This window comes from Portunus trituberculatus, chromosome 23, assembly GCF_017591435.1.
Source record: "Portunus trituberculatus isolate SZX2019 chromosome 23, ASM1759143v1, whole genome shotgun sequence".
In the NCBI taxonomy this organism is placed as follows: Eukaryota; Metazoa; Arthropoda; class Malacostraca; order Decapoda; family Portunidae; genus Portunus; species Portunus trituberculatus.
Window position 1 is genome coordinate 13480953 of NC_059277.1, and position 17030 is coordinate 13497982.

The following is a 17030-nucleotide window of genomic DNA, read 5'->3' on the forward strand; positions in this document are numbered from 1 at the left end:
CTTGCACAATCACGCTACATACTACTACTACTACTACTTTTTTTTGTTCAGGAAAGACCGTATTTACGTAGAAAATAAATGAACGAACAGATAAATATCAATAAATGAGTGAGCTATATAGTCAAATTATATAAACAAAAACAAATAAATGAGCGAATAAATATAGATGAATAAGTGAATAAACAAACAAACAGGTAAATAAGTAAATGAGTAATTGACTTGTGGCAACTTGTAGCGCTGCAGCGAAGGCGGGATTCGCGGTAAGGCATCAATGCTACGGCCGCCGCGGTGCTGAGCGGTGCTCCAGTGTGTGTGTTGCATTGGCCCTGTGTGCGTCCCGGAACCCAAGGAGAAACAGGTCAGTGCCGCCACGCGGGGCCGCGCCAGGCTTGCCGCTGGGAGGCGCTCACGCCCCATACTGTCAATTTAACACCAATGAAGCGGGAGACGCATGTCCCCGTCAGATTTTATTCACTGTTACCTTGGTCGCCCAGATTATTTATTTCACTATGGGTGTGTAAATGCCCGAGGGTTTTGTTTTGCGCCTGGTGAAGCCCGGAAGCCACCACTCCATCCGGGTAGCTCAGGAAGCTAATCAGGAATGCCAGTGACAAACCCTGGCCAGCCAGAGTACACTCATTAGTGGCTTCCAACATCTCGTCACCCTTCTCGGCGGTAGAGTATCGGGAGAACGCTTGAGCCTCACGCCATAAAATTAAGGCTTGTTACTCCAGCAATTGAGATATTACACACTCCTTGGTGGCCAGAGTAGCCGCCGTGCACCGCACCCTCACCACCCCGTGGCGGAAACAGCGACACCGCCTCCTGAACAACTCCGAGCAAGCTGTGGCGATGACAAGACAAACATAATATCACTCCATCACGTGTCAATTCGCCGCGCCAACACGCCTCCATTTATTCTCACTTCTGCATCATCCTCTTGACCTCTTGTTAGAGACTGACACTCAGTGGGCCTCTTTTTTCCCACTTTTTGTCGCCCTTGGTCCGTAACCCCTTTTCCATTAAAATAATAAATAGCAAAAAAACACACACACACACACACACACACACACACACACACACACACACAGGATACCACGCCACTGCAGCTCTCAGGGAGACAGTTTTGGAGTGCCTCTTTTCACGCTGCAAGAAAAAAATTAATCACCCACCGCGAAGGGAACAGCACAGCACGGCAGGCGCGGACCGTCACCCTGCACCCCGCTAAGCCCAGCGAGGCGCCCCCACACCCCACCCAGTGACTCATAAAGCGTGGGTGGGACTGGCCTTGTCCAACCTGCCCAAAGGAATACTTTTTGTTGTGCACTCGCGTAGAGAGGAGATGGCGGCGGCGGCGGCGGCGGCGGCGGCGGCGGCGGCGGCGGCGGCGGTGATGGTGGTGGTGGTGGTGCTGTGAGGATAATGGAAAATGTCCTCTCTCCCTGGTGTACATGAGAGAGAGAGAGAGAGAGAGAGAGAGAGAGAGAGAGAGAGAGAGAGAGAGAGAGAGAGAGAGAGAGAGAGAGAGAGAGAGAGAGAGAGAGAGAGAGAGAGAGAGAGAGAGAGAGAGAGAGAGAGAGAGAGAGACGACAACAACGAAGAGCATATACAATTACCCATCATGGAGAAGCAAGAGGAAAAGTGAGAGAGTGACACCCAGCACGGGCAAGGGGGACTGTTGGATCACTATTAGCTAGCGTTCAAGTCCCACCAGACCAAGTGCAGGACATAAGCGCATAATACGGGGAGCTACGAGAAGCCACCTACGCGTAGCATTCTCTGTGGCTTGGTGTGGCCATCGCGCTCTTTTCCAGTGGCATAGCTAGGGTGGGGGACAGGGGTGGGCGGTCCGCTCCGGGCGGCACTTCTTACAGGCTGCATTTTGGTCCACTGTATAATTGACAAATATAATTGACAATTGACGTTACTTCCTATTACCACCTTTTCTGTTACAGTGCATCATTTTTTACATTTTTTTACATTTATTTGTTAACAAGTACTGGGGTTACTGGACATGAATCACGAGGAAACTGATACGTTAAAAATAAAACATATACCAAAGCACAGACTGCTCTACGCTGGACTGCACACCACCTCACCTCGCTAGGCTGTGCTCTCACACTCTGTGGAGGCCCAAACGGTGAAACCCAGAGAACAAATAATGGTGATATTCAGCTGATCAATAACGTAATATTATTTTTCTCAATGTTACCAAGAACGAATTGTGGTGTTTTCGTGAGCTCATGAGGAAAATGATCCTATATTATGATGTTTTAAAAAATGTTATCCACGAATTATTAAATGAAGGGATCATGTTTTAGCAACACTAGAGGAAGAGCGCACGCATTCTTATCTAAAGCATATTTACCTGGGCGTGATACAACGTACCTTCTCTGTGACGTAGATTGCATCCTCCATCACAATTAATAATAATAAGCAAAGTTTCATTTCTTTTTTACACTTATGCCAAGTTAAAAAAAAAAAACTAGCTAATTATGTCTGTGCGTGTGTGTGTGTGTGTATATATATATATATATATATATATATATATATATATATATATATATATATATATATATATATATATATATATATATATATATATATATATATATATATGCACTGCAATATTTTTTTTTTTTTTTTTTTTTTTTATACTATTGTACTACTTCTGGGAAGGGCGGCAAATTAATTGAAGACCGTGGGCCTCCCCGGGCGGCAAAAACACTAGCTACGGCATTGCTCTTCTCAATAAGTATCGCTCACCACCAGTCACTATACATAATGATACAATACGTAAGTTGATATCTCTGGACTACTTGCTTCTCGCTTCCTTAACGTCGCATGACAAATCAAGGTCGCGGGGCCATGGTATGAGCCGTGTGCACATCACTCGCTGCTTTTAAGGCGGTATAAACGTCATCCCTAAGCTACAGGGCAGCATTCTGAACAATCCGCCGCCTTATCTCCACTGCTTAGCTTCTGTGTCGTGTCTTCTTTACTCGCATCAAGATCTAGTACAAATTAAAATGTTTTTCATTTTTTTTTATGATTTCAAGGATAGATTTACAAGGATCTTACACTATCAATGGAAAAATACTCTTGAGAGACAGATAGCCATCTCTATGACCTTTTAAACACAGTCGTGCTTAGAGAGCATTGAATTTAAGAACCACAACCGGCGTGGGGGACAAGCCTTTGTCTAGTCGATACATCATACTCTGCACTTCAGACACGCTGAATGAAAGCCAACACACCGTCGCTAACTTCCCATACTACTGACCTATGGCGGACTTACCATTAAGCAACACTATAGACGGTCGCCTAGGGCCCTGAGTTTCTGGGGGCCCCATGAAACTCCTCATACATTGTAGTTAATAGAGGTTTCATTATTTGCACATATTATTTGTTTTTTTTTATTAAAACTCATTTGCTAAAATGCCAGCAGAATAATTATCCCATTAAGTGTGTCGAGAGAGAGAGAGAGAGAGAGAGAGAGAGAGAGAGAGAGAGAGAGAGAGAGAGAGAGAGAGAGAGAGAGAGAGAGAGAGAGAGAGAGAGAGAGAGAGAGAGAGAGAGAGAGAGAGAGAGAGAGAGAGAGAGAGAGAAGGGGGGGCGGGGGAAGAGAGAGACGATGACAGGAGGTGAGGAAGGGAGGGGAGGTAAGGGGTTGAACCAAGGAATATACAAGATATAGAATCCTTGGGTTGAACGCTGTGCTGATGAGCGGAGCCATAGATGGGCAGTGGCCACCAACACAACACCATGTATATCATCCCTCATTACCACTGCCCCTTCCACCCTACACTTCCCCATTCCCCCACACTCCCCCATCCCTCAATATTCCCCATCCCATCCCACACCTCCCCATCCCATCCCACACCTTCCCCAGTGCGCCCCTCACGGTGAACAGACGCTAGTAAGGTCGAGGCGAGGTCATTACTCACGCGAGGAAGGGACCCACTGGACACACACACGGAAACCAAGCCTCCCTGTCTTGCATACCGAATGAACACATACCGCCTGTCTTTGCAGCGTGACACACACCACCGCATTACAGTATCGCCGCATCGCACGTAACGCAACAACTCCACAGCTATACCATTAACGAAAAAAAAAAAAGAGAAAAAAACTTTCCCCGTCACAGAGGAATGATTATGGCCTACTGATAACACGCAATCCAAGAAGCAAGAGAAGCCTAAGAGCACCTCAAGACTGTTCCAATGTATTTTATCAATCATTATTATTATCATTACTATTATTTTATTTCACTTATTATGATTATATTTTTTGAGGTGATTTTAAGTGGTAGATTTTAATATTCGTTGACTCCGTGAGGAACACAGCCAAGTATACAACAAGTGGCCGCCGTGGTACAGTGGAACCATGCGTGCTTTGGGGTCCGAGGGGTCTCCAAGCGCACGGGTTCGAATCCTGTCCACGGTCCGAGTGTAGGTTGGGCTTCCTCACTCGGAGCAACGGTTTCCTAGCGGGTGGGCTTTGAGATAGGAGGTACCTCAAAAAAGTATCCCCCTTAGCCCATGAATTCCCGTGAAAAGCCCACATGGTATAAAAAAAAAATAAAATAAAAAAATTCGTAAGTCTGAAGGAAGATCTAGCGTTTCAGGAACCAGCGTTTCATGATTAATGTGGAGAGGTTGACTTTCCTGATTTCAATTCAATACGAACAAGTACACCGACCGACCTAGAGTTTCCTGACTACCAGGTGCCAGTCAAAGAATTAAGGAATCTGGCTAAGGAAGATAAACAAATAAATGGGATGTCATTCAGTATGGCGCTTTGAATATGTTCACCCTAAGTGATAGAAATAAGAAAAAAAAAAAAAAAAAAAAGAGGAAGATATAAAAAGATGGTTGGTTAGTTCAGTTGGTGGAATATCTTGATGCTCTTCTAACAAGTATGAAATTATGAAACGAATCCAACTCTAATAAAAAAGAAAAAGAAAAATTAAAGATGGGCCATAACTCAATACTAAAAAAGAAAAATAACTACGCCCACTTCCTCTGCCGCCATCTTGAAGCCACGCTCACCTGCCTGCCTTGAAAGAAGACCGAGTGAAGCATAATGTGGAATTTAGAAGAGAAAAAAAATTAAAGAAAATGAAAGAAAATGACTCTTGACTGATACTACTGCCACTTCCTCTCTTTCCTTAACATCATAATTGGCTCTTAAACTTAAAGGAAAAATAAATTAAGAGGCAAGACGAAACACAAATAGATAAATAAAAAGAAAGAAAAAGAAACAGCATCAAAATAATACTATGAATAGTGAAGAGAAGACAATTAACAATGAATAAACAAACAAAACGAAAGAAGGAATCTTGGCGTGGATAAAAAAAAAAAACACTGAAAAAATTGATAAAGCAGAAAAGAACTAAGAAACAATAAAAACGTGAAAAACGGAGAAGAAATAAAGAAAGAAGGAAGGCAACTGGCAAACTATGATGATCTACAACCTTCACTTCCTTCATCATTCCTTCACGGTTCTTCATTCATCGCTACTCACGGGAACCCAACCCTGCAAGTGTCCTCCAGGCGTGGACCGTAGCCCCTCACTGCCGCCACCACCACCACCACCATCGCCACCGCTTGCTCACTCCATCCCCCGCAGTGAATCTGACGAGGAATACAAGCTTGTACATAAAAAGAATAAACTAACAGAAAAAAAAAAAGGAAAAATAAAGGAAAAAAACTTGAAATCTGACTCGTTTTAAAATATATTCAAGTTGTCTGTAGTAGTTGTATTCTGGTTTTGTTGTTGTTTTCTTAATGTGCATAAACATCGACTGTTGGGCGTTGCTGCGTCTTCTGAGAGAGAGAGAGAGAGAGAGAGAGAGAGAGAGAGAGAGAGAGAGAGAGAGAGAGAGAGAGAGAGAGAGAGAGAGAGAGAGAGAGAGAGAGAGAGAGAGAGAGAGAGAGAGAGAGAGAGAGAGAGAGAGAGGGGAGCAGCAGCAGCAGCAGCAGTAGCAGCACTCTTTAAAATCTACTTCATTTGTTTCCAACCGGTGTGCCGCGGCACCAGGGGATGCCGTGATATCTACTGAGAGTGCCATAAAAATTCAGGGCAAAAATAATTATGTTATTACCGACACTCTCCATCTCTCTGTATTCGATAAACAAATGCCAGCCAACACACACTGCACACAGTTCATAACATTTACTGCCTTTGCTGCTGCACAAGTTGGAGGTGTTGTCACTCTTTCTCTATTTCTTCTCATCCTTCAGTGACCCATCTGACTGCAAAGGAGGCAGGAACTATGTGTTCTAACTAGCGGAGTTCGTGAGTCGTTTGTTTATGTACCTTTTCCATTTTTTTACTAATTCATTATAAATTACTACTAATGAGTTTTTGTATGCTTAAAAACAACGAAAGCTAACTTTAAGAATTTTCTCCTGGAATAGCAACTGCAAACATTGTAAAATTGTGATTATTTGTAATTCTTTTTAATCATATTTCCTAATAAAGGTACCGGGGACTTCTGAAAGGCTTGCCAAGGGAGCATCAAATCGGAAAAGGTTACGAATCACTGCTCTAGACCTTCGCCCCCTTAATCCCAAAAATAAAGACCCACTTCCCCATAAACTATAAAATAAAGATCCCCACTCCCCAATTAACCCTAAAATAGAGCCCACTCCCATGAAACCCGCTTCACCCCTTCAATACCTTGACGCGTTTTCATATTTATTCTGTTTACTATTGGCAATTCTAAGCACCTTGAAACTTATGGGAATCAAAATAGTGAAGAAAGTGTGCATTAATCTTCTGACGTCCATAGACCCTTTCAAGTGCAAATAAAATCGTCTAATCACACCAAGACCCAAGGCAAAAATGCGTCCCAATACTGAAGGGGTTAATAAGACCCTCCCTAACCCTACAAAAATAAATCCACTCCCCTTCCTACCAAGAAACTCCCCATAAAAGGCCTACTCTACCCAATAAACACCATAAAGGACTCATATACTCCCCCATATCCCGTAAAATAAACTCGTACGTAAAAAAATAGATCCTCACAATATCCTCCACCAAAATAGACGAAAATAAAGCAAAATGAACGAGTAAACTGGTGGAAAATGATGAAAAAAAAGGAGCTCCTGGTGGAATTTGCCCTGTCCTTGAGGTTAAACTCGGGAAACGGAACTACTTATTGAAATGTGGAAATGCGAGCACACTTCCCTCCCCTCGCCTCATCAAGACACCCAAGGCTCACTTTCTGGACTTATATATTTATTTATTTATTTTTATTTAATGTTTGGGTGGCTGTAATTGGATTGGCTCGGCTACTTGTTTGCTTTCTCTCTCTCTCTCTCTCTCTCTCTCTCTCTCTCTCTCTTAAGCCTTTCTTGCGTTGAAAAATAGAAAAAAAATGTGGTTTATTTCTTATTACATTATTCACGTCTTGCACTTTATACGAAAACATTAATAAAAGGCAAGGGAAATGTACACCGTCATTACACAAGAACATCAAATTCAGTTCCAGGAAAACACATTGCCTAACACTGCGGTTCTTTTTTTTTCCTTCCACATGACACCAGACGACCACTTCCACCCATGACAACACCTTGCATACCACTTCTCATACACCGTCTCTACAATCCAATGGCAGGTTGTTACTTGTGACTCTAATGGACAAAGACAGTCTATATCTCTGGTAAACTCTCGAACTCTCTGCCTGTGTCTGTATTTCCGACTTCCTACGTGTTATTCTTTTTTCATTTATACCATGTAGGCTTTTCACGGGAATTTTTGGGCTAAAGGGAATACTTTTTTGTAGTACCTCCTATCTCAAAGCCCACCCGCTAGGAAACCGTTGCCCCGAGTGAGGAAGCCCAACCTACACTCGGACCGTGAACAGGATTCGAACCCGTGCGCTTGGAGACTCCTCGGACCGCGAAGCATGCGTGGTTTCACTGTACCCCTTCAGTATCATGACACGTTTTCATATTTATTGTTTACTATTTCGTCATTTTGTACAGCTTCGGATATTTATGTTGGGACTAAAATAGGGAAGACTCCTGCCATTAATCTTGTAATCTCCATAGACCCTTTCTAATCTAAATAAAATAGTCAAATCATACCCAAAACTCATGGTAAAAAAATGCGTCCCAGTACTGAAGGAGCTAAGAGAGAAGTTTCAAGACATTTATCCATTTTTGGGGCTACCTCTCTCGGGCCTATAAGGGGAACTGGCAACTAAGTGGACTTATTTCGTTGTTGTTTTAAGATGCCTTTAGCCAGCTTTTCTCTCTTACATAAAAAGAATTCGTGTAAGAAATAGAAGAGAACTGTGAATGATATATACAATGACAAGTAGTAAAGCTGGAAGTGAAGTAAATATATATACAGGGTGGGACGTCCCGTGAGTTAAGGTACATACTCATGGGATCCGTACATACTTGTGGGATTCGATAGTTCAAGTGTGATTCTAAACCGAAAATACTCTACAATATCTAAACACATGTACAATAAATAAGTGAATGAATAAATAAAATCAACAAACACGAATTCACTGCTATGTGTTATGCAAGACTGGCCATCAGGAATACGACATTAACCCCTTCAGTACCCGAACATGTCTTCCTATTCATTCTGGTTACTATTTTATTTCAAAGAGCTTCAGAAACTTACGCGGGCCATTAAACTTCTGACCTCCAGACTCTTCCTATTGCAAATAAAATCGTCTAATCACACCTAAAACTCAAGGTAAAAATGCATCACAGTATTGAAGAGGTTAAGATTACAGTGACGTAACGCAGTGCAATGTTAACCCACCAGCGATATGAATAAACGCTGGAAGGCTCTCACACGTATTAGAACACACACGGGGAACGGTGAAAAGAGGTCCAGGTGAGAGAGAGAGAGAGAGAGAGAGAGAGAGAGAGAGAGAGAGAGAGAGAGAGAGAGAGAGAGAGAGAGAGAGAGAGAGAGAGACTGAACACCAACACTAACACGGCGAGGGTTCCATGTGGGCAACTCTTTAAGCCTCCTTTGTTGAATTATTCTGTACAACAACGAATAAACATACAATGCTAACCTCTTCAATACCAGGATGCATTTTCATATTCATTCTGCTAACTATTTGGTGATCTTATACAGCTTCAAAAACTTGCATGGAGATTTGAATAGTGAAGACTCTGGCCATTAATCTTCTGACCTCTATAGACCCTTCATAATGTAAATAAAATCGTCTAATAACACTCAAAACTCGCGTCCCAGTCCTGAAGGGGTTAGAATCTGGAAAGGCTGACAATCTAACACATCCCTCATAACCATCTACCCAGGGAAGGGCGGTGGCATAGTGGATACGGTGGTGAGCGTGGGATCGGGCAGACGTCCACGCGTAGGTTCGAATCCTACCACGCCACCACGTACAGCCTTAAAACACTTTGCCATTTGTCGAGTGGTTTAAAGTTACCTACATATCACCATGATGCCCCCATGATGCCCGGGTTCTAGGTGGTTACACTGAAGATGAGTTTGGGTGGTGATATGGACCCTAATATGGGTACCACTGTAAATAAAATTGCCTGCGCCACTAATGGGCGGAAGCTGAACAGCGCTTCCCATACACTCTTCAAGTGTGCCTACAGGCGCTATAGGCCTTACCGTAAAAAAAAAAAAAAAAAAGGAAACATCTGGCTTTTTAGTCCTACTCACTGCCCGCGCCTCAGCCTCACTCGCTTTCTTCTCTTCCAGGAACGATGGCGGCGCTGGTGAGGGCTGCGGTGGTGCTGGCCTTGGCAATACCCAGTGCCCGCGGCCAGGTGCCCCAAGACCTTCCGCCTGCACAGCACAGCCACCGCGTCGTTCTGGACCAGGACAATGCTTACGTCATGCTGTGGACGCCGCGCCAGGACGCCATTGAGATAGAAGTCCAGGTGAGAGAGAGAGAGAGAGAGAGAGAGAGAGAGAGAGAGAGAGAGAGAGAGAGAGAGAGAGAGAGAGAGAGAGAGAGAGACATAATACCTTTCATTATAATCCATGACCAACCATTACAGTACAATGACGCAACAAAACACGTTCTTACTGTTGCATCATCTCGTATTCTGCTTCAAAGAGTCATCAGTGACCTTCATATATACGACGAACGAAATACTAAACCTTGCTAGTGTGTTAACAAGGTCTGTGCTCAGTTTTCTTTTTTTTCAGGGGTTGTACTAAGGCGGCGTTTTCTCATGGTGGCGTTTTCTTAATAGCGATGCAGTATTATCCTTAGAACTGCTACTTGAATCATAACGTCAAAATCACACTTGAAAGCTTTCGTGATTTGTACGAGCTGCTTAAAATCGTGGATAAGATGTGGAAATATTTTAGAATGTCTCTTTTATCGTGTCTAACATAAAATCACCCTCGAGAATCTACGTCATTTCTACAAAGGCTACCTAAACAATACGATAAAATATACAAAAATGCTTCAGAATTTCACTTTACACTATTGCACACATTCACAAGGAGCGAGATTACAACCAGTGTCTCCTCTCGTAAAACCATCAGCACAAGTAACTATACAACTTTATAATCACTTCACGTTACACCAAGAAGGAAATGCTAACAGATAAACATGAAGTATATGAGCGCTTCCTGAGGCACACGTATCATAAAAAAAAAAAAAGGTGGAAAATTTACCACACTGAACCCTCAGACTGTCCAGAACTCAAGGTCAGCAAGTATCGTGACCGGCTGCCCTTCACATGTTAAAAGTTTCCTACAGTTCTTCAGTGAGTACAGTGACCAATACGTCTATGAATCATCAGAGAGAGAGAGAGAGAGAGAGAGAGAGAGAGAGAGAGAGAGAGAGAGAGAGAGAGAGAGAGAGAGAGAGAGAGAGAGAGAGAGAGAGAGAGAGAGAGAGAGAGAGAGATGCATAACGGGCCTCTTTTTCATGACACAACCTTTGACTTCCACCAATTATTTAGGAACAATGAATCAACATCTGAATCTCACGCACTTTATATTTCTGCCCGGAATCATGCCACGTCTGTTCTTCAACTTGATAAACACTCTTTCATAAATACAAAACGTCAAAATCTTTCAAACTCAAACTCCCCTCGTGACTTCTGGCACCTGACCAAAAACATCAAAAATAATTTTACTTCTTCATCTTTCCCTCCTTTATTTTATCCTGCCATTTCATGTTTCTAAAGCTGAACTCTTCTCTCACGCCTTTGCTAACATCTCCACCTCGGATGATTCCTTGTCCCTACCTCTGACTATTTCATGTCTTCAATTAAAATTCTTCGTAATGATGTTTTCTATGCCCTCGCTGGCCTAAACCCTCGGAAGGCTTATGGACCTGATGGTGTCCGTCCTATTGTTCTCAAAAACTGCTTCCGTGCTTGCACCTTGCCTGGCCAAACTCTTTCAACTTAGTCTATCGACTTCTACCTTTCCTTCTTGCTGGAAGTTTGCCTATATTCAGCCTGTTCCTAAAACGGGTGACCGTTCTAATCCTTCAAACTACCGTCCTACAGCTTTAATTTCTTGCTTGTCTAAAGTTTTTAACTATTCTCAATAGGAAGATTCTTAAATATGTCTTTTCACAATCTTCTATCTGATCGCCAGTATGGCTTCCGTCAAAGTCGCTATACTGGTGATCTGGCGTTCCTTACCAAGTCTTAGTCATCCTCTTTTAGCGATTTCGGTGAAACTTTTGCTGTCGCGTTAAACATATCAAAAGCTTTTGAAAGAGTCTGGCACAAATCTTTATTTCAAAACTGTCCTCCTACGGTGTCTATCCTTCTCTCTGCAACTTTATATCAAGTTTCCTTTCTGACTGTTATATTGCGGCCACTGTTCTTCTCATAAATCTATTAACAGTGGTGTTCCTCAAGGTTCTGTCCTATTACCCACTCTTTCGATTATTCATTAATGATCTTAACCAAATTTCTTGTCCTATCCACTCCTACGCTAAGGATACCACCCTACATCTTTCCACGTCCCTTCAGAGACGACCAGCCCTTCAGGAAGTCAACAGATCACGCAGGAACGCCAAAGAAGGCCTGACTTCTGGTATTTCTAAGATTTCTGATTGGGACAGAGAAAACATAGTAGCGTTCAATACCTCAAAACTCAATTCTGCCATCCATCAACTTGACACAACGTTCCACACATATATACCGTCTTCTTCAATGACACTCAACTGTCTCCCTGTTCCTCACTGAATATCCTCGGCCTATCCTTTACTCATAATCTTTACTGGAAACTTTATATCTCATCTCTTGCTAAGACAGCTTCCATGAAGTTAGGCGTTCTGAGGCGTCTCCGTCAGTTTTTTTCTAGCCCCTCCAACTGCTAACTCTGTACAAGAGTCTTATCCGTCTTTGTATGGAGTACTCTTTGCATGTTTGAAGAGATTCCACTCGCACAGATTTATTAGATAGAGTGGAATCAAAAGTTTTTTGTCTCATCAACTCCCCTCTTCTGACTTACTGTCTTCAGTCTCTTTCTCACCACCGAAATGTTACATCTCTTTCTATCTTTTATCACTATTTTCAAACAAACTTCTCTACTGATCTTGCTAACTGCAAGCCTCCCCTCCACCTGCAGCCTCGCACCACAAGACTTTCTTCTTCCTCCCATCCCTATTCTGTCCAACTTCCTAATACAAGAGTTAACCAGTATTCTCAATCACTTACCTTTCTCTGATAAAACTCTGGAACTTTCTGCCTGCTTCTGTATTTCCATCTTCCTACGAATTGTCTTCTTTTAAGAGGGAGGTTTCAAGACATTTGTCAATCTTTCGGCTAATTCTCTATCAATCTTTTAGGGAACTTGTATTTAAAATGGGTCTTTTTTATTCTATTTTCTGTTACCCTTGGTTAGTTTCTCTCTTACATAAAAAAAAGTTCAAAGGAAGATTGTCTCTCAACCTCAAGCTTTCCATCATGGCATCCAACCAAGCACCTCTGAGCCAGCCACTACGGTGTTAACACTACTTGCTTCTCTTTGGCAGTTGGGAGAAGACAGCCACGTGGGATTGGAATCCTTAAATAGTGGGTTGTCAGCTGAGTGAGCCAACCTTTATGTTTCTGACACTGTTTCCTTTGGCAGGTGAAAGCAAAGGGCTACGTAGGATTGGGCTTCTCCCCAAACGGTGGCATGAAGGGAGCTGACATCGTGCTGGGCTGGGTGGATGCTGCTGGCAAGGTCTTCCTCCACGTAAGTCACTGTTTTCTGTAAGATCACTGTACTATGGCAACAAAGGGATGAGTAAAAAATGCTGACTAAGGTGCCAGTCCTTAAGAAAAGGTCAACGATAAGTGTCTTAAAACTTCCATCTTGAAAGAGTTCATGTCGCATGGAAAGGGAAATACAGAAGCAGACAGGGAGTTTCAGAGTTCATTAGGAATGGGTAAGTAGTTGTTCTTTCTTCATGGAAGAGCATTCTATTTTTTTTCATGAACAGTTCTTCAACACAATCCTCCTTCATACATCATAGCCCACGCTAATATCTATGATGGCAGACGTTACTCGTTGAAATAATGCCAAACATTGTGTCTGCTTGGTTTTCTCAGGATCGCTATGCTGCCGGCAACTGGGCACCGACACTGGACGAGTCTCAGGACGTGACACTGCTGGGTGGCTACCAGAACGACACCCACACTGTGCTTAGGTTCTCCCGGCCCTGGATCACCCTGGACACTGACAGTGACTACATGCTGGGGGTGCGTCTTGCTCTTCACACTGCACGTGTTTCCAGCAGACGTGTTCTTAGTGTTCGCCAATTAAATCCTCGCATGCTTAAAATTCTCACTTTTCAACAAACGCATACTTTAGATATATATTTTGCTCTTGATAGATTTTAACTATTTTTCCTTTTGGGAACCAATTAAATGAACACATAATCGAATCTGTCCTCTCCATTCAACAAGCACATGTATTTTTTTTTACATGCTGAGGGTATTGTAGCACTGCTGTTCATATTGTACTTCCTTCACGTGCTTCCTTGTGCGTACACCAGTTAACCACCCGTTCTGCTTTCCTTTGTTTACTTTTCAACACGCACATACATTTCTTTACATGCTGGGAATACTGTACATCTTGCTCCTCATGTTGTATCTCCTCCACGTGATTTTATCTGTTCTGCTCACTTTTCAACACGTTTGCGTATCTTTCTTCACCTAAATAAATACTTCCTTCATCTGGCAGGACGACACAGTGCGGGTCATCTGGGCGTACACCAACAGTGACCCCGCAAGTGAGACAGACCTGCGTCACCACGACATGCGAGGGACCAAGAGCCTCTACTTGCAGTCACCCCAGTTTGAGCTGCCGGCACTGGGTCCGGATGTCAAAAGTGTGGAGCTTCTCTCTCGTAACGTAAGCCACTTGTTCAGCCACACCCGACACAAGACTTATGTCATTTATATATTCATGAGTGTTCACATGCATAACTACGTGCTGTATTTTAAAACTGCTATTCAAATCATGCATTAAAACTAAACATTTCACTATACACGTAAATTAACAGCATATAATCAAAGGGGATTTTTTTTCTTTTTTACTTCCTTTCTGTTGCTTTTGGCCGGAGCCCCTTACGTAACATTAAGACATGCAATTGGCATATTTCAGATCACTATACCGAGCGACCTGGACACCCTGTACTGGTGCCAGATGTTCAAGATCCCCATCACCACCAAGCACCACGTCATTGGGGTGAGCATTCGGTTAAGTCTACTCTGAATTGCTGCCTGTGGCGATAATTATGTTCATCGATATGATATTCGGTACTTGATGTTGCTTCCCTCACATAAACAGAAGAACGCACAAGCTATAAAGGCGCCTCCTCACTTGTTGCATTTCCACGTAACATATCATTGCGTAGCAGTGTGGACGGGATTGCGCTGCACCGTTGCGTGTCAAAATGATACAAACATACGCAACGGGCTCAATCCACCATTTGTCGGTCGTAAAGCAACAAGTGTGTACGCGCCTTAAGAATCCGTCAGACCTGTATGTAGCCGTCCAAAATGAATGCATGGTTCCCTTCTCTTGCTACGTCCTTCTTCCAGTTAGTCAAAGCTTCTCTCCCTACAGTACGTGCCGGTGCTTCAGCAAGAGAGCCTGGAGCACGTGCATCATATAGTGATGTACGCGTGCAACTTGGAGGAAGGCCACGACCAGTACGAGAATTGGCTGGAGTGGGAAGGAGCACAATGCCACACTGCCAATATGCCGCCCTCGTGGAGGTTCTGCACTCCTATATTTGCCTGGGCTGTGGGTGGAGAAGGTGACTGTCTGTCTGAACAAAACGGTCCTACTTTATGCTCTATCTGTTAGTTATAAATGTCACTGCTGCCTGTGTCTCTTGTCTGTAGGGGAGATGTTCCCGGACCACGTGGGCTTCCCCATCGGCGAGCAGGGCAAGGCGGCTTACTTCATGATGGAGATGCACTACGACAATCCAAACTTAAGGGAAGGTGAGCATCTCTCTCAGCGCCCTACCACGCCACCGCCACCACTGACAGAGTGAATCTTAACACTGCATGGCTCTCCCCTCAGGCGTGGTGGACAGTTCCGGGGTGCGTTTCTTCTACACGGAGAAGCTGCGGGAACATGACGCCGGCACGATTGTGTTCGGGCACAACCTGTCGCCCTTCCACATCATCCCTCCTGTCCAGAGGTGGCACAGCGCAGGCTACTGCGACTCCCAGTGTACCAGTCAGGTATACGTGGCACTGCGTATGGTGTGGGTGTACTGCTGGTGGTGATAAGCAGAGGATATGGTAGTGGACCAGAGATGGCGGTGGACAGGGGGACAATGGGTGTGGTGGTGGTAGTTGAAGCACAGTAAAAGATGGCAATAAAATCAACGGGAAATTATGATGGAAAGGGCATGGAGACTAATTAAAAAAGTTTTTCCAGAACTTGCCAGCAGAGGGCGTGAAGCTGTTCCAGGGGATGCTCCACTCACACCTGTTGGGAGACAACCTCATCCTCAGGCACGGACGCAATGGCCAGGAGCTCCCACCCATCATGAAAGGTGAGTGACCAGGCCCTTACTTCTCTTCCAATTAATCAATCAATCAATCATGGAGTGGGCATACGCCGTGGGGCACGTCGCCTTGCCTACCCTATGGCGCCACTCTAGGTGGTCACGCCTCATGAGTCTCCAAGCAGGCTCCCTTCCCATGCCAAGTAATTCCCAGCAAGAGGTATCGACTTGCTGCAGTCATGAGTTTCTCTTCCAGTGGGACTTTTATTCATTAGGTTTTTCTTTCAGTAAGCCTTTTTAAGTAAGGCTAAGAGCAAAAAAAATGTAAAACTGAAAAAAAAAAGGCTCTGAGTGTTTAATGGGTTTCCCATGTGGGTTAAAGTTTTTTTTTCTAGATTTTTCAGGGTCTTTTATTAGAACATTTTTTCCAAGTTTATTTCATTGGGCCTTTTTTTGCACGTTTTTTTTCTTTAGTGGGTCTTTTTTTTCAACTTCTTTATAGTGGGCCTTGTTCCAATTTACTTCTTTTCAGTGGGCCTTGTTTCAGTAGGACTTTATTATTTTCAGTGCTTTAGGCCAGTATCTTACATTAAAAAAGGCCCATCAATGTACTATACAAGAGTGCGTGTGCAGATGTGCAGGTGTGTTTCTGAGTAGCAGTTTTATTGTACATAAGATGCAATGATGACCTGAGCTTATCATTCATGTGGATATTTAATTAATCCCAATTTATTAAAACCTGAACTATATCTCTTATCTATTAAGTTTTTCTTCAGTGTTTGTATTTACCTAGTTGTATTTATCTAGTTGTATATTACATGGTTTGAGAGGGGCTCATAGTGACCTGCCTCCATATCTACTTTTATTCAACTTTTCCTTAAATGAATGCACATTTTCTGCTGTTACAATCTCTTCACTCAAGCTATTCCAGATGTCCATCATTCCATGTGGAAAACTAAACTTTTTAATGTCCCTCAAATAGTGACTCTTCATGATCCTCTCGTCCATCTATCTCCATCTTCTGTCAGTGATACCATGTCTTGTCTGTCCATCTTTTCAATACGGTTAATTATCTTGT

The 17030-nt window shown here is 43.3% G+C and overlaps 1 protein-coding gene across 1 annotated transcript in view; it reads left to right on the top strand.

Moving 5' to 3' along the window:
• Nucleotides 1-283: 283 nt before the first annotated feature.
• The window catches only part of LOC123507724, a 52960-nt gene continuing 36213 nt past the window's right edge, over nucleotides 284-17030 (top strand). Inside the window, 10 exon segments of the mRNA XM_045260882.1 lie at nucleotides 284-358; nucleotides 9715-9896; nucleotides 13069-13176; nucleotides 13533-13682; nucleotides 14167-14337; nucleotides 14590-14673; nucleotides 15055-15247; nucleotides 15336-15437; nucleotides 15520-15683; nucleotides 15883-16000. Of these exon segments, the coding sequence (XP_045116817.1) occupies nucleotides 9720-9896; nucleotides 13069-13176; nucleotides 13533-13682; nucleotides 14167-14337; nucleotides 14590-14673; nucleotides 15055-15247; nucleotides 15336-15437; nucleotides 15520-15683; nucleotides 15883-16000 (1267 nt within the window). The 5' untranslated portion in view covers nucleotides 284-358; nucleotides 9715-9719.